This window comes from Uloborus diversus, chromosome 10, assembly GCF_026930045.1.
Source record: "Uloborus diversus isolate 005 chromosome 10, Udiv.v.3.1, whole genome shotgun sequence".
Lineage (NCBI taxonomy): Eukaryota > Metazoa > Arthropoda > Arachnida > Araneae > Uloboridae > Uloborus > Uloborus diversus.
The window spans coordinates 79,161,768-79,184,173 of NC_072740.1; the positions used below are offsets into that span (position 1 = coordinate 79,161,768).

Sequence of the window (22,406 nt, forward strand, 5' to 3'; positions counted from 1 at the left end):
TTCAAAATGTAGAATTTTTATCGATTTTTCAAAATTTCCTCCGGGGAAGGAACCCTTGGACCCCCTACAATTGAGGACATTCTATACTTCACTAAGAGGGGTGTCCTGAGTCACTCTCTTGATACCATTCCCCCTCTTAAGATGAATCCAAAGGTCCCTGATGTCCAAAAAGGACATCAGGGAAACAAATGTTAAAAAACGATCCAAGAAAAAAACGTATTGCGGTATATATCAGAGGATAGAGACAAACATAGTAAATGTGGGGAAGGGATAAAAATTGCCTTTTACAGCAATGAGAGAAACGTCGTTCAAACTACAAAAGGGGTCCCATACGTGAAATAGCTTAGGGCCCCGTTAAGTATAAATCCGATCCTGTTTTTACCAATCGTCAATACTACAGAACGAATCTATTGAGTTTGTTACAATTAACTTTCTAAATTTTGCAGAGTTGAGTCCCTTGTTTTTCCAGAAATTGCCAAACAGAAGACACCATAATCGAACCAAAACTTTGCTTATTGGACTTCTCTTCAAAATGAACAACTTAATATACAAAAGCAAAAACACCATACTATGTTTTTATTTACATTTGTACAGAACGAGCTACTGAGAAAGTTTGCGTTCATTAAAATGCTGCCCTAAACAAGAAGTTTGCCTGTTCGAGGCATTCATTTGTCCAAATTATGAAATTACGATGTTGTGATTCACTTTTTCGTCCGTTATTCCGTTGATTCAAATTAAAACACCAAGTAGCGTGACAGCTTCTTAATCGCATATTGTAGGCGTCACACATTCAGGATGGAAGCAATGGGACAGCAACGTATACATAAGTCAGCTGATGGGAACAAAAAAATTGAAACAGATTCGATGGTCCTCTTCATTGTGTTTCAATTCAGTCGTGACGTGCTTTTGCACAAGAGTACCATTTTTTTAATGTTTGCTGCTCGAAGGAGTGATTTCATTACCGCAATCTTACCCCGAATAACGTAAGTTTCCAATCTCCGGGGCATCGTCCTTTTGGTCCAGTCAAATACTAACATTAACAGAAAAGGATATGCACCTCAAAAGAGCTAATGTGCTAAAAATTCGAGACTTCGAGCAGCGGGAGTGGGATTTAGGAGAGGAAGAAGGAGCTATCTGAACGTAGGTTATTGCTGGTCATTAGCTGGATTGCAATGCCAATTTGTTTGCAAGAAAATATTACTCAATATAAAGTTAAAGACAGTAAAAACCTATAAAAAACGTATTATCTTAGAACATTCTTTTGCTAAATCTGACAAGTTTTTGAAAATATTAGACACAAATATTCTTAGTCTAATTTTACTGCACTGCATCCGATTACAGCTAGGAGTACAGGACTCGCAAGAAATCATGTCATTCTAGTTGAAAACTAGGGACCCGTCCCTTGGGAGAATCTGGCTCGGAATCAGTGTAGTACACGTTTTATAAGTCGTAACACGTTTCATAAGGTGTAGGGGAAGGGGGGTGACCAAACTGACAAAGGCCACGTTGACTCTCGGTGGCTCTGATTCCGCAATCTATTCTGTTGCTACTTTAGAAGTGGTTAAACCTGTATATTATGTTTTCCTGTTATCACATTAAAGAAGTCTTCAGTAGAAGTGGTTATCTTTAGACAATTAGTTCGTGCTTTTGAAACATTTTCACCAGAACCACCGGAAATATATTTTTAACACCTGTCAAAAATTTGACTCACTGCTACGAATGATACCTTTAGCCACTGAGCAACAACCGTGATGAGGAGTTACTTCTTATTAGTTTCTGGTAGAATAATAAATTTCTTTATTATTATTGCAACACTGATTGATAAAATGCTATTTTTGGAAATCTAGAACTAATTATTTAGATAGGTAAATTTTGCTTTTTTAAATCTTATAGGTTTTGATGCAAGAAATCCAGAGTGGAAATGATATCTCAGAAATAGAAATAAAGAAAAAATACTTGGATAAACTTATAGTAAACTTGAAAAAGATTTGTCTGCAATCTCATCTGTTTAGTGGTAAAATTTTAATATTTTCTAAAAAATAGAAAAATATAATGCTGTGTTAGAAAGACAAAACTAATGTAATTTACTTAACTGTGAAAAGTAAATATGGTATATTCCTTCTTAATTTAGGCGCGGGGGGGGGGGGCTATCTTAGTCTCAGAAACTGTTGATGATAAAACATTAAAATTATAAAGAAAATAAGTTAAAGTCATATTTTTGCTCTCACAGAAAAAATTTTGAAAATTGCATATAAGAACTGGCGTCAAGATTGGCATCTTTGGCGAACTATATCTCGAGCCAAAAAAATTTTTGGAGAGAAACAAAAGTATTTCTGTAATTTACTTTTATCTGAATTTAACAAATATGTTAAATTAAAAAACTTCTTAGAATATGAAGATAAGATTTTTTTCTTACTCTGCTTGAATTGACATGGACTATGCCATATGCACTGCTGAAAACAATTGGGGAGCAAGCAAAAAAGTGAAGAAAACCGTGCAAGACAGCCATGTATTGGCATACAATGGATAGCACGCGCGTATCAATGTGCAATACAGAAAAAATACGTTAAAAAAATTGGAATTAAGCTTTTTGATTCTTTGAAAATACGGAAAAAACATGAAAAGATGATTTAAAGCAGCAATTTGGTTACATGTAAATGATAAAAAGGTACTGTTCAGATATGATACATGAGTTTTAATAGGGCGTGCGGTCTTCTCGAACAGCTTAGACTGCTGCACACCTGTGTGCCATGGATGTGAAGAGGTTATTGATCTGAATAAGGAATACTGTTCCACTCCTCAAGAAATGCAATCTCCAAGTCTCGAACAGTAACAGGCGGCCTTGGTCGCGCAGCAATGCGACGTCCGAGCATGTCCCAAGCATGCTCGGTCATTGAATTCAGGTCAGGAGAGCACTCTGGCCACTCCATACACAGTATTGTTTCAGCTTCAAGCATGTTCTCCACCAGACGATCTCTATGTGGTCGGCCATTATCATCCTGGAAAACAAAGGAATCTCTAATGGCTCCAGCGTAAGGGATGACATGAGGTCGAAGTATCTCGTCTGCATACCTTCGGTCCGTCAAAGTGCCTTTCCGAATGATATGCAGGTCCGTACGTCCGTCTATGCTGATTCCACTCCATACCATCCAATCAGCTCGTCTGTATTGTGAACTTTCACGCACGAATGCGGGGTTATTTCGAGTGCCTCTGTCCCTCCATACCAGAACACGTCGGGTGTCAAACTCCAGGCTAAATCGAGACTCATCTGTAAGCAGCACTTGGTTCCAATCATGTTGCTCTCAATCTCGATGTTCAGCAGCCCATCTTTTTCGGGCTGCACGGTGGCGTGGGGTCAACGGAATACAGATCATTGACTTACGTGCATAGAGCATTCCCTCATGAAGCCGATTACGTACTGTTTGGCTGGATACCCTTCGTCCTGTTGCCAAGAGCAACTGTCTTTGCAGCTGCGTAGCATTCTCTGTTTTGTTTCGACGGGCTGTTAACCGTATATACCGGTCATCAGTTGCTGTAGTGGCGTGTCATGGCCGACTTTGCCCTGGTCGACATCTAACGTTTCCTGCTTCTTGGAATCGAATCTACAGTCATGCACTACACTTCTGTGGACTTTAACAGCGTCCGCGACACTACGGTTTGCCCGGATTCCGGTCTGCCTATAACGTCATGCCATGGATTCCGGTAAATCGCGTTGTTGAGAAATGTTGAGACATTCTCAAGTAACCTTGTCTCAAAAAGAAATATATATATATATATATATATATATATATATATATATATATATATATATATATATATATATATATATATATATATATATATATATATATAGGGTGCGTCTTATTTTTAAAGGTGTTATTTTTTCATGAGGCACCCTCTCATTTTGTTCCTTTGGACGAAAAAAAAATCTCATATCTGAAAAATAAAAATTGAACAATATTTAGAGGGTGCTACCACTGCTGCAAAATTTGTCAACTCTCTCTCTTTTTATTTTTTTAAAATTTATTTATTTAGTCTGCATAGTAAGTAGCAATCAGTGAAAAGTTTGTATTGTCACATGGAAGTAACAAAGAGAAAAATTACAATATTCCTGAATGTAAAAGACCGAAAGTGTAAACCTATGATATGAATGGCATTACCGAACTTTCGGATGCTTTTCTGACATTATTACATAAAATGACAACCATGAAATGCTTATTGTTTTCTTGTATATATATGAAATAGATATTTGTGTTATATTAAACCCAACCAAGCTAATTTCATGTTGATTAAAAATGTGACAAGATATATTGGGGAGTTAATTTTTACACTATTTTTTCACAATGAATGTGATTTTAATCACTGGTAGCACCCCCTAAATTATGTTCAAATTCTATGAAACTTTTATGTGTGTATTTTTTCATCAAAAGGAAGCAATTAAAGGGGTGCCCCATAAGAAATTCAAAACTTTTTTAAAAAGTGCATTATAAGACACACCCTAATATATATATATATATATATATATATATAATGCGCAATCGAATTTCACATTTATGGCAATAAAACAGACTTTTCTGCAACATCTCGGTTTTTGCCCTTATCTCCTTTTTCTTAAATTAGGGATTATTAATTTTATGTTACTTATTGGCATACATCTTTGCATAATTTTGTGATAACCATGTGCTCCCCTAATTGTTTTGAGCAGTGTACTTTCCATGGGCGCCCATATGCAAACTTTTAAGGGAGGGCTCAAATATTTTCCCTGTGGTTTAGCAAGATATTTCCCCATGGAAACCGATTTCAGTACAAATTAGAGTTAGTAAAATTTGACATTTTTAATAACTTATTAATTAACGACTGGAGAAGAAATGTTTTTAAAAAAATTTTCGAAGAAAAAAGTACTAAAAGCAAGTTAGTTCTAATTTCTAAAGGAGGTGGGGGGGGGGGGGCTTGAGTCCCCACTTGCCCCCCTATACGGGCGCCCAACTTTCTTTTAGCATATATTTTGTTATAACATTACAGTTTTCGCACTCTTTACGAAAAATAGGTGACTCCTGGATACTACAAATTTTCGTGCTTCTGATAGATTCACCTATCCAGCCTCTCAGAAGTCAAAAGAATGCTTATGGTTAATACAATGTGCCCATTAAAAATCTCGTCACCCTCTTAACTTCGGACAGACTGCTGCTGTCTTTATAAGCGTGGTGTCTAGGTGTAGTAAATCGGATATGCGATACCGAATGAGACCGCTCATGGCGCCACCTGGTGGAAAACCGCGGAGTTAGCTTTCGTATCTCGGAAACGCAACGAGATAGAGGGAAAATTAATTACAAAGTTGTAGAGCGTTCTGGACTTTGTACAGAAAGACACCTCATTGACATGGATATGAAAAATAGAACGGTTAAAACGTGCATTTGGTTTTCATGACATCACGAAATTTGGACGGAAGGAGAAATAATAGTCTTCCGGGTGAAACATGACACCGAATTGTCAAAAAAAGGTATATTGTTACAGTTTGTTATTCTTTTTCTATCTCAGATCATTTTCTACCGTCACAGTATAAGAAGTCACGGAAAAACAAATGCTCGTTTCAGAGTTCTATTCTTTGCATTGATGTTTACAAGGTGTCTTTTCGTACTAAATCGATGATGCTCTACAACTTTGTAAACCACTTTTTTTACTCCATCTCAACCTGTATTAGAGATATAAATTATAGCGCCGCAATTTCCCACCAGGTGGCACTGTAAGTGGTCTCATTCGGTAGCGCATATCCGATTTACTTTAACTAGATATCGCGTGTATAAAGATAAGAACAGTCGTTCTGAAATTAAGACGGTGACAAAGGACTTTAGTGGGCACACTGTGTAATACTGCCTTCCTCTCCAAACAAATATAATGGCTATGAAATTGTCGAAAACTGAAGAAAGCTAGGTGGGGAGTGGGACTCAGGATTCAGAGGGTCATTTTACATTTATCAAAAATGGTGTCAGAAGCAGTTTGAGAAGTTTCTTTTTTGAGGTGGGGGGGGGGGGGCTTGAGTCCCCACTTAGTGGAATAATGGTGTCAGAAGCAGTTTGAGAGGTTTCTTTTTTGCTCCGCACTGTACAGGGTTGTCCAAATTAAAGTTCCCCAACTCAGAGGCCTGTGCAGGATGTTCTATGGGTCATAATGTGATGAAATTTTGGAAACAGACACTTCAGATCATGCGCTCGTGATTTATTTAAAAAAAAAAATTAGTACTAAAAGTTGCCGATAGATGGCGCTGTAACACAAGTAATTGGAGAAACTTGCATATTTCAACAACGTGATTTGCAGAAATAAAGCTTCTGCGCAACGTATGCAAAAGATGAGCCCTAAAAAAGTGGAAGGTCGAAGACAGGCGCTGCACAGGCAGTTATTTTCAACCTCGCTGGTACACAATGGTGACTTTGAAAGACAAAGCTCTATTGTTCAAACTTTTTTACCAGAATGACGAGAACTCATGTGCTGCTTTAAGAGCATTCCGTCGGCTGAAGAACATGCGCCGAGGACTGATGTCACCACGCGCTTTAAGAGAGATGATGAGGAAGTTCGAGAGATCTGGACAACTGGGAATTTTGCCAGGTAGAGGTCGCCATGCTGTGAATTCTGCACGCGTAGAAGACGTTGCTTTGGCGGTCGTGGATACCACTAAACAATCGCCACATGGTGTTGTCAGTGTGCCACGTGTTTCTCGTGCTGTGGATATGCCCTATACAACCGTCTGGCGTGTGATACGTCGAATCCTACGCTATTTTCCTTACAAAATCCATAGTCTTCATCAGCTGCCGGACGGGGACCCTGGGGTTCGGGAAACATTTGCGCTGCAGTTCCTTGCCAGAATGGAGTCGATGCCGCTTGGCCGTGGAATATTCTTTGGACGGACGAGGCCCATTTTCACCTGAATGGTCAAGTGAATGCGCACAACTGCCGCATTTGGGCAAGTGAAAACCCGCGAGCGATTCATCAAGTGCCCTTGCACCCTGCAAAGGTTACGGTATGGTGCGGTTTCACTGCAACATTCATCATTGGGCTTTATTTTTTTGAAGAGGTGACTCCAAGAGGATTCGAAACCTGCTCTGTCACAGGAAGACGATATCAGGACATGTTGACAACGTTTGTGATTCCTGAACTGCAACAACGTGGCCACCTCCAGGACACGATATTTATGCTGGATGGTGCACCTCCCCATATTCTTCTGGGCGTTCAACATGTGTTACGGGCAACTTTCACTGATGCACGTGTGATCAGCCGCTGTTTCCCAACAGCTTGGCCTCCTCGCTCGCCTGATCTCACCCCAGGCGACTTTTGGTTATGGGGATTTTTAAAAGATCAAGTCCAACGAGAAAATCTAGCAACCTTGGCAGATCTGAAAGACTCAATTATTCAGAATGTGCGTGGTATTAATGTGCACTTATTGCGTTCCGCTGTGGAACACACTGCTTTACAGATGGAAAAAGTTGTGGAGAACCACGGCAGACATATAGAACATCTATGGAATGTCTTGTTGATCTGCAACGCCACCTATCGGCAACTTCAGGTACTATTTTTTTTAAATAAATTACGAGCGCATGATCTGAATTGTATGTTTCCAAAATTTCATCACATTATGACCCATAGAACATCCTGCACAGGCCTCTGAGTTGGGGAATTTTAATTTGTACAACCCTGTACTTGCATTCGATAATTTGTAAAATAAATTTGAACTTAGGGACATATCGCACCCTGGCAAAGAAAGTGATACAAACTAAAAAAAAAACATCTTCGAGAAAATCAAGGTTTTACGCAATAGTAGTTTTAAGTGATTTCGTCTCAAATTTTGCAATGCGCTCAAAACCATTATGACGCGATACGTGATGTTTACTAGTCAGTTTTTGTTGCCTAAATTAATGATACATGCTTAAAGTTCGAAATTTTTTTTTTATAAATTATGAAATTTTAATGATGCGTTACTATAGATTATATCTTTTTTTCCCACCACGCAGCAGTTATGTAAGCTAACTTTGTGAAAGTTTTGCTGCAAGAAAGGGCATTTAATTTCAATTTTAAATCAATAGTTAGTACGTTTTTACTGTATCACTTTTCTTGCCGGGGTGCGATATATCGTCACCTGAAAACAACAGTAGAGTATCGTACTGTTATTCATGCAAAAAGATATCTTACTGTTGCTGTGAGGCGACGATGTATCCCATACTGATCCAAAAATAGTAATAAATAGAATGTCAAAATCTATTCCTCTTTATTTTTTCTCTTTGCTATTATGACGAAACGCCAGGGTTGGACTAGTCATGTGGGCGCTTTGGTGAGTGTTCGATGCACCGCGCTGCTCTAATTTTGGTGAAAATGTGTGTGGTGCTGCAACTACATTAAATTTCAATTTCCTATTCGTAAATCAAAATAAACTACAAGGTGGTCCAGAAGTAACTTGCTCTAGTGACCTATCCGTAGAACTACTCGAGCCAGAAATGTTAGATATGGCAGTTTCAAGGTTTGCACTGAAGATTGCGATGATTTCAAAAAACGCAGTGCTTACAGTTCGTTTTTTAAAATCATCGAGTAGTCAGTCGAGGTTTGCCTCATGGCTGACTCGAACCTACGTCCACCGGATCGCGAAGCCTGCACTTTCAGGTCGAGCCACCGTGGCTACGCATATTCTGCACGGTGACAGTGAACGAATCGGGAAATTTTTGAATGGCAACACCCACTTTTTCTTTACGGAAGATTGATTGGCGTATTGAAAAACCACAAATGACGTTGTACCAATTGCATGTGACGAACTCAGTTGGCAAATTCATCAGACAGACGAAAGATGCTTTCCATAGGTTTTTTAAACATGCAGTGCTTTGCACGTGATGCTTCTACTACAATCGTCTAATCTTGTGAAATATTCAAAGTTAGTCAAAACTCCTCTTGCATTGTAATTAGTCTGTTATATTTCTCTAATGCTTTACAAAAGCAAGTTTCTTCATGCGTCTCTCGTTCTAACCCAATTTGTCTTTTTTTAATGTGCCGATCAATTTACCCACGGAGGAAATTGGTGCTGCCTTTCGAAAATTTTGAAATTTCATTTACCGTAACCGTGAGTACTTCGTAGTTTAAATTAATCAGAATCTCAAGCGCATACTTTCAAATGAATGAATGGCGGGAAAAAATTCTATGGTGAAAACTAACTTTTCATTGCAGGCGAAAAAACGAATCTGCTTAGTGCAATATACTAAACAGGCCACTGAGATTTTATTATTACTAGCAGTACCCGCACGGCGATGCCCATGCTAAAAAGTTAAAGGAAGTATATTGAACAAAAAAAAAAAAAAAAAAAAATCCACGCCCCCCGCTACCCTTTTAATTTGAAATGATCATTCTTCTTCAACTAAAATACGTACACACTTTTCCAAAAAAAAGTCCTATTAAAGTCTTTTAGCAATTTAAATTCGCCAAAACACATAAATATTAACAGTAGCTTTAAAACTCAAAATAATCCTTCACCTACATAGTTCATCGCTAATTTTTCAATTCGAACCAGTAGTTCCTGATATTAGAGAGTTCAAACAAACTCTTGAATTTTATATTATTAGTTAATTAATAAGAAAAATAGGACAATGATACGTTTTTTATATAGATTTTTACAAGTCAGTTATAGCATCGTTTAGGATGTTCTCTGAAAAGTACCCTCGTGGTTTGCCTCATGGCTGACTCGAACCTACGCCCACCGGATCGCGAAACCTGCACATTCAGGTCGAGCCACTGTGACTACGCATATTCTGCATTCCAAGCATTTTATATTATTATATAAATTTTTCTGTTTTCATAACATTTTTTATTGCTGCTTCACTCTTAATTGTCATAGCGTGATGTTATATAGCCTATAGCCTTCCTCAATTCAACACAAAAATATTTTTTCAATTCGAACCAGTAGTTCCTGAGATTAGCGCGTTCAAACTCTGCAGCTTTATTTTATTAGTATAGATTATTCCAATATATAATAGCTACCTTATTGTTGCTCTCAGTTGCCAGTTTCGTATATTGCATTAAGCAGATTCGTTTTTTGGCTGAAGTGAAAAGTTGTTGTTTTCAACATACAACGTTTTTCTCGCCACCCATTCAAATAACCATACCTAAAATTTTGTTTCGATTGGTTCAGCGGATTGGTTACTTTTGGAACACCCTGTATGCGTCATTATAGAGGAAAAAGCCTTTGCAATATTTATTTTGCTGATATTTTATTTATGTATTTATTCATTTTATGCATTTTTTTTCTTTCTTTTTTTAATTTTGGCAGATGTCATATTTGAAGTAGATGATGGAAAATGCCATGCCCATCGTTCTGTTTTAATGGCTCGATGTGTCGTAATGGCTGCCATGTTTGGAGGCGATTTCAGAGAAAGTTTTACTGACGTTGTAAGTTCCTGTTATTAAAAAATGAATACAGTAAAATATTTTATTTTTCATCTAAACTGTACATAGTTATGAAACGAGTAAACATAAAGCTCTAGATGAGTGGTCGCCAGTCGCCGATGGGCGACCATTTAACTTAAAATAGCTACCAAAAAATCAAGCTCCAGTCGGAAAAAAGTGGCAACGCGCTTCCAATCATATACATCCCTGATGCTATCCGTCTCGTTGAGTGCGTCAGAGGACCCTAGTCGACGCCACCTAGGAACTTACGCAAAGTAATTTTTCATCGTTTATTTTAGAACTAATATTTTTATTTAATAGTAACAAAATAAATGAAACCTGACATTTTTATGCATACCTATTTGTATTTAAAACTAGTTCGTTTTTAAGATAGCGTTTTTTTTTTTTTTTTTGTTCATAGTTTGTTTAGTAGTTACGATAATCTACAATCCCTAATTCCTTGAAAAATAACCGTGTCAGGCTACAGAAATTTCCGACTGATACATAAACCAAGGCCTGTATGAGTTTCCACATTTACATTCACTCCGTTTTTCCAAATACATTTGTTTAAAATGGTGTAACATATCTTCTTTTGTGTGTGTATTATACGCTTATATCTTTATACTCAAAGAAATCCATTATACTGTGTATTATAATGTCTTAATTTACTGTTAATGTTATTAATAGCGAATAGGTGACTTACCCAATAGGTGATATAAGTTACCGAATAGCGAAGAGGTGATTTACTCGAAGCAAACTCCGAGTCTATATACATAAATGGCTACCGAAATAGTAAAAGTGGTTACTTTTTTCTGTAGCCATTAGCTATACTATTCAAAACTTCTAGTCTAGAACTTTAGTAAACAATGTCAAGGAAGATTTGACACGGGTTGTAAAATTAGCAGGAAATACATTACAATAGTAAACAAAGCTGTATAAAAAACTGATTTTCAAAATAACAAATAATTAATCAACGCCGGTTCATTACAGTGTACAAACCGGTTAAAAACTAATTTCTTCATGGTGCCGTACATTGTTCAAAAAACTTCCGCTATATGAAGAAAACACTCTCATCTTAACTAAAAATACAACAAAAACCAAAATTCGTTGAAAAATTACGATTAATATTTATTTTTTAATTTATTTTTCAGATTCCTTTTCCAGGAGTATCAACTGAAACGTTCAGTCAGTGCCTTCACTATCTTTATACGGATTCCATTCACGATAGCATTACTGTCCATAACTGCATAGCAATAATAGAACTAGCAAATAGATTGTGCTTGCCTCATTTCATCTCTTTGATAGAAACTCGTGTTGTTGAGCAACTGAATCTACTGAAATTGGAGGAAAAGGATTTGAGTGATTTGGTCTTGTATTTGCTGGAGCATTGTCAGGTAATTCAAAATCTTGTCAAGCTGATAATGTGCGTTACTTACTATAACTGTAATAAACATGTACCGACTAAATGCGATCTAATAATTTTAAACCTTAGATCATAGACAACCCGGCGATCGCGATCGACTAGTTGATCTGGAGCCTGTTTTTAGTCGAACAATAAGAACATTTTCGACCATGTTTTTTGTCAAAGGAAAAATATATATTATTTTCTGGAGAAATATAAAATAGGCTCCAGTTCTTGATCAAAAGTTAGCTGATTATTCTAATTTTTTGTAATAATTGCTGGAAGTGCCACAATTTTTAATCTTCAAGAAAATTTTTTTTTGCCTTTTGTTCTTAAAAAATGTTTACAAAACTTACTAAGAATTTACAGATAAAAATTTATACGAATGTTTTACAAATTTTAAAGAGGTAAACATTACTTTGAACGGGATTTTATCAATGGCACAGGGGGAGGGGGAGGAAGAACCCCTCCTCTTTGAAATCAATCACAGTGTTCGCCAAACTGGGAAAGTAGATAGGCATTTCGTGTTAGGTTTGCTATCGCTGCCTTAGACGATCTATAGTTTGCAATTTAAGATTAGTCCTTTGATGCAGATTTTTCAAAACTGATGACAGCGGTGCGAGAAATAGACAGCTCCAATTTCTACTAACGGAAGAAATCTAGTACATATATAATTAATTATACACATATAACATTATAACATTATATTTCGTTAAAACGTCATTGAAATTCGTTTCATAGAGACAAGTTGTGACGTAATATTGATTACAAAGACTTTAAAAATGAGTTTTTAAAACCATCTTTTATTTTTATTTTTTTAATTCATTAATTAAATTAAATTTAATTTAATTTAATTATTTAATCTGCAATTCTTGACAGTTTTTTAAGTGGAGCTGTCCCCTTTTTGCACTGAGGTTTTCAATTCCAGGAGCAAAGGAATTCAAAGAGGGGAAGATGCTGAAAATAATAAACACGTGATTCCTCCTGTCCTCTGATACAAAAAGACAACACTGCCAAGAAACATTTCACCGAAAAATTCATTTCAATAGTTTTTATATGAATATGTAGTTTATTTTTTGCGCTTGCACACCATTTGCAATACCTTTACTCTTATTTTATAGAAATAAAAAACAAAAACGCTAGTTATTTCTTTCAAATGAGAAATTTGAGGAAATAGCTCCCAAATTAATAAAATGTGATAGAAGATGTTCTTTGACTGTAAATTTTATAAGTTTTATATGCATTCTATGATGAAGCATTTACAAAACAAAGAAATGTCCCTTTATCTCAGCTCAGTTTTGAAAAAGCAATTGCACCTAGAAATTTTTCTGTTCGTTTCTAAAAATGCAGATAAATGAATAAATAAATATTATATTTGTTAATGTTATAAAAGCAGAAAATATTTTCGATGACTGCTCAGCCAATTTCTTTAAAATTAGATCAATGAGTTTAAGAAACTGCCAGCTGCATTGGTCGCTATTTCTTCCATTTCTGACTGTCGAAGAAAAGCGACTTTGTTCGTTTCTTCCAGAAAGTGTTCTGTTCCTATGTTGTCATTATACCTCCTATTTGAACCGTTTGGGAATTGAATATAGTTCTCAAAGCATCATTAATTAAAAAAAATTAAATCTCATTGTTTTCAGTAGCAACAGTATCTTTCCAACCTACGCTAGTGACTCATTGTTGCACTTTGTAAAAATTACTCAAGAAAATCACACAATTTGTATACACAGCAAACGAAAATGTAATGATTAAAAAAATCTGAGTAAGTAGCAATCAAAAGTGCATAGTGAAACATGTTTCTGGGAGCATAAATTATTTGCCCTCGTGTCCCCATAATCAAAATATAAAGTCCTAAAGTCTGCTGAAATGTAAAGAAATGTCGTCTAAATTTGGCGAGTTTCAGTAAGTAATAGAAGACATCTTTCACACTTTGAGCAGGAATTAACATGGAGGGAGCAAGTGCAATCATTGGCTTTGCAAAAACTGACCCAAAGACTCCAAGTCACGTGATTCGACGACAACGAATGGTTGGCACGTGTTGCGTGAAACAAGCGAAAGAGACCTGATTTCTTCCAATGCTTTGCTTTAAAATCTATCACGTGACTTTTGATGTCGGTTTCATGAATGAGTCTTCATTCCCTACATTTTATCTCTTCTCAATGCTTTCACACGCCTTGCAGATGGATGTCCTGCCACATGCAGACGGTGAAATCGTCGGCGAGATATTCGTATCTTCAAATTCTCGCCAAGTCTTTAAACTTGGCGGTTTTTTTTTTAATTTTAACAATCTTTAGGACTTTATATCTCGATTATGGGGACACGAAGACAAATACTGTTTTGTGTCAAAAATGTCCCAATTTTCTTTTTCGATAGCTACCCATTTTATTTATTTATTTATTTATTTATTTTTCATTATTACACTATTTGCACGGTTCCCTGGTAAGATCTAAATCCCCAGGTAGAAAAATGAATGACAAAGAACTCATACATATTACCATTAAATACTACTTTGGCTCCTCTTCATAAAAGTAAAAAATTCTCAAAATTAAAAACTGAAATCATAACTTTGTATTTCTGAAAACATGAAGCAAAAATAAAGAGAAACTTCGAATAAGAGGCGCATTTTTCTGACCGATAGAGACCCATTGTTGCATTTCGTAAAAATAACTGAGGTACCCCCCTCCCCCGTCAAAAAGAAAAATATATATCTATGAAAGATAAAGTGGTACATAATTTGAAGTTCATTAGTATTTTAAGACCATGGTAGCGAAAGTAATGACACGTATAATGCGTATTAAAAATAGGTTATTTTTTGTATTGCCCTTAATATGATTGAAATATTCTTGAAAATTAAATTACTGAAATTTTTTCAATCTGCAACTGAACTCATGTTCCCACAACAACGAGAAAAACCTCGCGCATATCAATGAACTATGAGTACGGTTACCTTTATTGTTAACTGTCGTGTGAACTTATTAATTTTATTAAGATACGAAGAAAAATGTAGTATTTAAAATGAGGCTGTTGTGATCTGATCGAAAAGGCATCGGACGTGACCGGAGGGTCCCGGGTTCGACCTAGCCAGTCGAATATCCACCGTCTTCACTAATGGTGACAGGGGGACGTTAAATATGCTCGTGGTCATAAAGTCTTCCAAGAGAAACGATACCTCTGGGGGTGCTGAAACAGGGACTGCTCGGCTGCTGGTCTGGAGCAAAAAATCAGAGCTGTCTTCGGGGTCCCATCCAACTAGTTAAACCACAAACAGTGGAGGGTACGGGGGACCTGGAGCGAAAAGTATTTAAACTGCATTGATGGAGTTACATCCTTAGAGCAGGAGGTACTAAGTGGAGGGAGTAAGTTCAATCATTGGCTTAGCAAAAGCTGAGGCGAAGACGCCAAGTCATGTGACTCAACAGTGACGAACGGATGACATGTTTTGCGTGAAACTTGCGAAAGAAACCAGATTTCTTCCAATGCTTTGCTTTGAAATCTATCACGTGACTTGGGATCTTTGTTTCACGAATGAAAGTCTTCACTCCCTGCATTTTATCTCTTACAATGGTTACATCTATGGCTGACTCCTTTCTAAATGTACACTGTTTATCTCATCTTTCATTATAATTATTTATTTATTTCTTTATTTTTAAATCTCCGTCATATCTCGCAGTGTAAGTTTTACGCTGTACAATCTATTTGAACCAGTAGTATGTTGTATTATCAGTACTATGTTGTTGAACCAGTATTCTGTTGTTTAGTTTAGTCGGATATTTTTCAGTGGAGGTAATAACGCATGCCTTTTTCTTTATTTATAGGTGCATAATGCCCATCAACTATCAGACTGGTGTCAGTATTACATTATCATTAACTATGTAGCGATGTCCATTAAATATCCGAAGCTTCTGCGATCTTTGCATCCTGATAATCAAGCCTATTTAAATAAAAACAGATGGCCGCCTTTACAGTATGTACATTTTAATCTCTGATTCATACATTGGAAGAAACTTAAAACTTTACATGAGATGTTTTTGATATTATTATTATTTTATTGACTTGAGAATGACAAAAAAAAAACCTTACCTTCGTTTATGTACAAACCTGGAAAGAAAAAAAAAACTACGAATTATATTCGGCTATCATGCGTGCAGCGTGCTGCAGAAGCAAGTAAAGCTCAGGTTTCCTAGAAGCGAATCGCCGATCTTCGACGTCGCTCCTCGCCGTGACGTTGAAATCAAAGTCAAGTGAATTCCGGCGTGGCTATTCACGACGTCGTTTTAGCTTGGGCCCCGCATGCGCAAAAGAATCAAGTTTTCGCCTCGGCGAGGAGCGACGCCGACGATCGGCGTGTTTGCTCCTAAGAAACCAAGGCTTAAGGAACCAGTCGATATCGATTCAAGTCTTCTTTAAAACTATAAAAAACAGATTTTGATCAAGAGCCTTACTGAAAATAAAGAAAACACTTGTCTCAAATTTCTGATTGAGGTGCCCTTTACTTTTTATCATAAGTACAAATTTGTCTAGGCGTAACTTCTTACCACTTTTGTAGTAAATGATTTAGAATACTTCATAGTAAAGATCTCATTCCAAAAAAATATTAGAATGATCATTACGGCCAAAATTATGTTTCTGATCTCAATCACGTGGCTGTTTGGTAAGATGTACGTCTATCTTTCAATTAATTGACTTTTGACAGGTGTTAAACTATAGTTGGGCAAACCTGGTAGCGTCAAAATATTGTGAAAAAGATATCTGTGGCTTTCACTATGCTGCCAGTTTAGGTTTGCATTGTTGATAAATTAACGTAACTATTTCACTTCGCCCCACATTCCCCTTCCTTTCAATGTTCCATCAATAACCTGGATACATGTATTATGCTAACAGCATTTCTTTTTTTCATTATCTTTTGTCAAATTGAGAGAAGTGAAATTAAATACAAGAAATTACAAATTACACAAAATTATACAATGTCAAGACAGGTTTAATAATGTTTATAGGACAGTGATATTTACTAGCAAAGACCAAACTGCTCGTTACGGCATTCAGTCTTTAGATGCCCAACCAGCTGTTTGGTACTTGCTTGTAGTTCTGCCTACGCTCCGACCAAGGGGTGCCATCCAGAGTTGGGCAAATTTTAATTGCATTGACAATTAAAGATTAGCAATTGATTAATTGGTAAACGTAACCACAATTAACAATTGATCAATTGTAATTGTGAAAAATTACAAGTAACACTTAATTAATTGGTTATTGTATTTTGCTACAGTTAACAATTAATTAATTGTTAGTTGTAGTTTACCACAGTTAACAATCAATTACTTGTTAATTGTACTTTACTACAACTAACAATTGTCAATTGTTCTCTGAATTTTATTTAAAACTAACTCTTAAAATATAAATACTGGTTTTGTATAATATATTCTACAGGCGACAGGTCTACCTGGGACGTGGACGCCGGACGGGTACCATATTACTATCTAACTATTTCAATACACATGTTAGCAACAAATAAAATATCAATGCACAACAGTAACTTTATTACGAATACGCAATAAATTATTTACTGCAGCATATGACTTTTCTCAAAAAATCTTATGGCTCCAGCAAAATTTCCCCAAAAAAGATATATTTTAATTAAAAATTAAAAAATATATTTTTTTCCCGCACTAGTAAAAGTCCAAAGAACATCTGAGGGAAATTACAGAAATGCATCTTAATTACACGATTAAAAAAAATAAATAAATAAAACAGAGCGGTCTCTGAGATCTTATGTCCCCTGTTATGTCCTTCTTTCTCACCTCCTCGTAAAACAATGATTAGCAAACTTGAAACACTTAATTAAAACACAAACATTTACGTGTGGAAAAAACTTGCCAAGACGAGAATATTTCACGCGGCGAGCGAGCAATCAGCACTGAACGAAAATACGAAATCGAAGTAATACTTTGAACTCTGTACCTTGCGCACTACCTATTGATACATTAAGTTAATTGTTAGTTTTAATTGTTTCGTAAAACGATTTAAAAAATTAATTGCAATTGTTTTAATCGTGAAAAGCGATTAACGTACATTAATCCAATTAAATTAATTGCAAAGTACAATTAATAGTTTAATTGCAATTAATTTAATTGCAATTACTTTTCAGTCAATTAACAAGGCAATTGAAAAAATAATTCATTAATGCCCAACACTGGTGCCATCTCACAGCATAAAATGTAAACTTCTTGCATTATTTTTATATTTAACTGTCTGAAAATGTTTGGATATTTCCAGCTACCTTAAAGAACAGGACTACTATGAACGCTGCCTACGAGAGAGAGAACAGAAGGAAAAGCCTCCGAAGTTTCTTTTGTGGAAGACAGCAAAGAAGAAAGTGAACGAATGTTTGAATTCTACAAATAGAAACAAACAATCTGCAGAAGATTCAAAGCAAGCTGAAATGGCTATTAAGTCTAATGAAAATTAAGCAATTCATATCATATTTCCTTTTGTATACAGCTGAGTTTTGATTTCGTGTATTTCTACAAACGCATGAAATTTTATTTTTATTAAAAGAATTTGAAATTAATTTGAACAGTGTTTTACTTACAAATACAAAGTGAACAAGTTTTAAGCGCTCAATAACTTAAACTTCAGTTTATTATTGAGTTGCCGTTCTGGGCATCTGTTTGTATACACTAAATAAATTGTTTAATTGTTTATGCGCATTGAATTTTTTCGTTAAGGTTAATTAGTCAATAAACATTCAATACTTGATAGGTGAAGTTTCTTATACGGGTAATAGAGAACTATTCCTTTAAAGTATTGCTTTTTCTAATATAGTCACACTCTTTTTGACAAGAGTTTATGCGTCGGCGTATTATTGGCCGAAGTTTAAACAAGAAATTTATCCAGTACTAAAGGAACCTACTTTCCGATATGTCAACATCGATACTCTTTTAAAAGCTGTCCTCTTCCGCCCGATTGAAAAATACTTTTCAATCGTAACTAAAAACAAAAATGAGTTATAGAAATTTTTACTTTTTGGTGTGGAAAAAAAACTTATCAATAGTAATCATTTATATCAAAAATAAAGTCGTTTAAAGCTTTCACGCGCTTCGAATTTCCTTCATTTTGATTCAGTCGATCGATCTCCGGTCATTCAGTCGGTTAAGTTTTTGGTACCAAACAATAACACTACATGGCAAAAAAAAAAAAAAAAAACTCTCAAAACGCTCCTGACATCAATTCTTGCCGGTTCAGTATGTGAAACGACTTCGTAGAGAAGCTAAACAACTAAGTGTGGAAGAATTTCAGCATTATTCTCTTTGAAGTCAAATAGGTCCTTAACTTTGTGTAGCCTCCCTTCTTGATTTTAAAAGGTAAGAATTGCTTATGTACTAAATTTTTTCCTTTAGTTAAAATTGAATCACTTTTTTTTTTTTTTTTTGTAAATTTTAAACAACATGTTGCGTTAACCCTAAACCAGCACTATGTGCAAAGCAAAACAAAGCTATTTGTATCCTCCGTATATGAATCCTCCATTTCAGTATAGATAAAATGGAGGATCAGTCAGTGGCGGCTCGTGACACGGGCCAGAAAGGGCCCGGGTCCCCTCACTTTTTCAGGCAATAATTTATAAGTTTTTATTTATTTTTGATTTATTTATTTTATTTTTATTTATTTATTTATTTATTTTTATGTGCTTGAAATTAAAAAGAAAAAGATTGTACCGCATTTTCCTGCAGAGTATCTGTTAAAAAAGTGGAAAACGAATGAGGTGCGGATCATACGCTGTTCTGTTCCCCCCCCCCTCAACACCAACGCATTGAACCTCAATATTTACAGCAGGATTCGCCGAGACCGTTACTCTGCTGTATGTTGTTTATTTTACATAGCTTGATTGTTCTTGTTACGCTATTCAGGCTATGTAAAATAAGCGACAAGACCGTTTTCTCCTTTCTTGACTCGTAATTAGCGTTTTTTTAGATTAGTTTTATACTAGTTTTGAATGTACCTTAAAAGTTTTTCTATTATTGTCACGTTTTTAATTTAGTTGCTAAAATAAAAAACTGCATTTTTTTTTTTTTTTTTTTTTTTTTTTGCATCGTATTATCCGTGGATTATACAACGCCACGAATTATAGGTACAAGGTTTTTTTTTTCTGGCCGATTTTAGGATTTTTTATTTTATTTATTTTGAAGCGAATACTGAGATGTATTTTCAACTTTGTTAAAATTAATCAATTTAAAATTTTTACATATTTCTCTGATCATAATATTTTTGCACTTTTGTAATTTGGCCTTGCTTAAAATAAAATTAATTTTACTCATTCGAAATAACTAGTTATTAAAAGATTAAAAATCATATTACTAGGTATTAAAAATATAGATTAATATTGCTTTTTAAAATTTAAATATTAAAAAAATATAGTATTTTTTAAACCGGGGGTGAGGACTATGGGGGGGGGCATGTGCACCCGTGATCTGGCCCTCTCATTTTTTCAAGACACGAGCTGCTACTGCTATCAGTAATGAAGTATACAACTTTTTAAAAAAAAAATCCACTTTAAGAAAGATGAGTAAATAGTATCAGTTCAAATCGTGTTTCTCATACAACATGCAAGTTTATTTAAATAAAAAGTCTTAAAATACCATTTAAAATATGTATTTACTAAGCAGTACCCTCCGTTCAGGTTCAAAATTTTAACTCCCGAAGAAAATGATAAAATAATCAATAAAGAATGTGACTAACTATGTGAGAGTAAAAAGGTACTTAAAAGGAACAATATAAATTAATTAAAAACATTTTTTTTTAAATAAATTCCAACTTCAAAAACCTACGTTTTTTGCATAACGACCCGGAAGTGCTATTCTTGAAGCTTTCCAGATCTGGCGTCTTAACTATGTAATTGTAAACCATCATTGATGAATCATCAGTGCCGGATTAAGCCAGCGCGGGGCCCGTAGCAAATGTTTCCAAGGGGCCTTCGTTTTTACATGATATAGTAAAAAATTGTGCATGGATATGGGAGGTGGATTTATAACACGCATGAATACATAAATATGGTTATGATTTTAGAGCTTTACGAGGGTTATAACACTTTTTCGTCTTACATTGCCCCTCGTCTTTCCCATCACTACATGTTTTTAGCTTTAAATTCCAAAAACGCAATTTTTGGACGATATAAGAAAAAAAAGGGGGGGGGGGGGGTTCGGGGGCTTGCCCCCGGAAAACGTTCGATATTTCAATTCTGAAAACTCATTTCTAACGACTTCTGATGACATTTGGAAGAGAGAAGGTTCACAGTTCTTTATTCGGAGATTTTTTGAAACTGAAGTTAAAAAACGCGATTGCATCCCATCTTAGGTAAAATTAAAGGGAAAAATTTGGGTTGACAGCGACACTCCCCATGCAGTTTTTAAAATTGAAGTCTTAAAGAAAACTGTTGTTTATCTTTAATGATTTTGTAGAGAGAGAGGGGTGTCCAAGGAAGCCCCATTGGAAAATTTTCGAATTTATTACCTATTATTAATCTAAAAACACAGTTTTAGGTAGAACATTTTTAGATTCTAAAATGGTAATTTTATACGATTTTTGCTGAGTTTAGGGTGAGGTGGGAAGTTCACGAAAGTCATCACCCGGAGATTTCTTGAAATCGAAGTGTTGAAAACGTGATTATAGGTCATCGCTGGGTTACGTTTTAGTATGGGATGGAGTTCAGGCACTCTCCAACGCAACCTGGAAAATTTACAAAATTGAAGCCTTAAAAGTACATTTTAGTCCATCGTTAACAATGTTGGAGGGGGAGAGGTACAATCCCAAAGAATTTTTTTGAAATTATAGTCAAATGTACGCATTTTTAGGCCACCTGAGATGATGTTATAGGAAGGGATCGAGCTTGGGATTTCACCCATGGACATTTTTCAAAACTTGAAGTTCCAGAAAGCAGTTTTAGCGGGTTTTCGATTATGTTAAATAATTTTATCCCTGAAATTATCTGAAATTTAAGTTCGAATAAAAAAGTTTTCAACTGCCTTTGGTGCAAAAGAAATAGGTTTGGTTCGGGGCATTGGCGACAGCTTTTTAGATCCCTCCCACTCGGAGGAAAAAGTTAAATACGAGATTTAAAGTCTTTCTTCTACACATAATTATTTTAGTTCTTCAACAAATTTTACTCTATTAACAATTTATTTATTTTGCTCAGCATACATGTGATCAGTCAAAGAATCTTTTCTTCCCTTATGTCATGATCTCTTAATTTTGCTCCTTGTAGTGTCGCGGGCGGCAATGTTTGAGAGCGACAAACTGACATGAAGTTAAGCGACCAAAGAGTTTAGGATGACTAATTATTACCTTTTCAGGACACCAATTTCAAAAGCTTTAAGACGAAAGACACTTTCAAACATTTTCTGGATGGTAACCCTTTCCCCCTTGTCTAATATCGCCCCAAAGACTTTTTAGGATTTGTGCTTAGGGAATATCAAAATCCTCTTTCTCCAGCGTTCCCCCCAAAAAATTGCTTCAAGTTGCATTTTAGACACTAAATATCGAAGAGAATCCTTAAACCGTCTCGATTTAAAAAAAAATTATTGCCACCTATTTCTCTAGC

At 35.6% G+C, this 22,406-nt stretch overlaps 1 protein-coding gene across 1 annotated transcript in view; it reads left to right on the top strand.

The window, feature by feature from the left end:
- The window catches only part of LOC129231203 (rho-related BTB domain-containing protein 2-like), a 93,145-nt gene extending 74,684 nt beyond the window's left edge, over positions 1 to 18,461 (top strand). The window contains exons 9-13 of the mRNA XM_054865451.1: positions 1,894 to 2,014; positions 10,298 to 10,416; positions 11,565 to 11,807; positions 15,634 to 15,782; positions 18,089 to 18,461. Coding sequence (XP_054721426.1) covers positions 1,894 to 2,014; positions 10,298 to 10,416; positions 11,565 to 11,807; positions 15,634 to 15,782; positions 18,089 to 18,281 — 825 coding nt within the window. The 3' untranslated portion in view covers positions 18,282 to 18,461. The remainder of the gene's footprint in view (positions 1 to 1,893; positions 2,015 to 10,297; positions 10,417 to 11,564; positions 11,808 to 15,633; positions 15,783 to 18,088) is intronic.
- Positions 18,462 to 22,406: the final 3,945 nt, after the last annotated feature.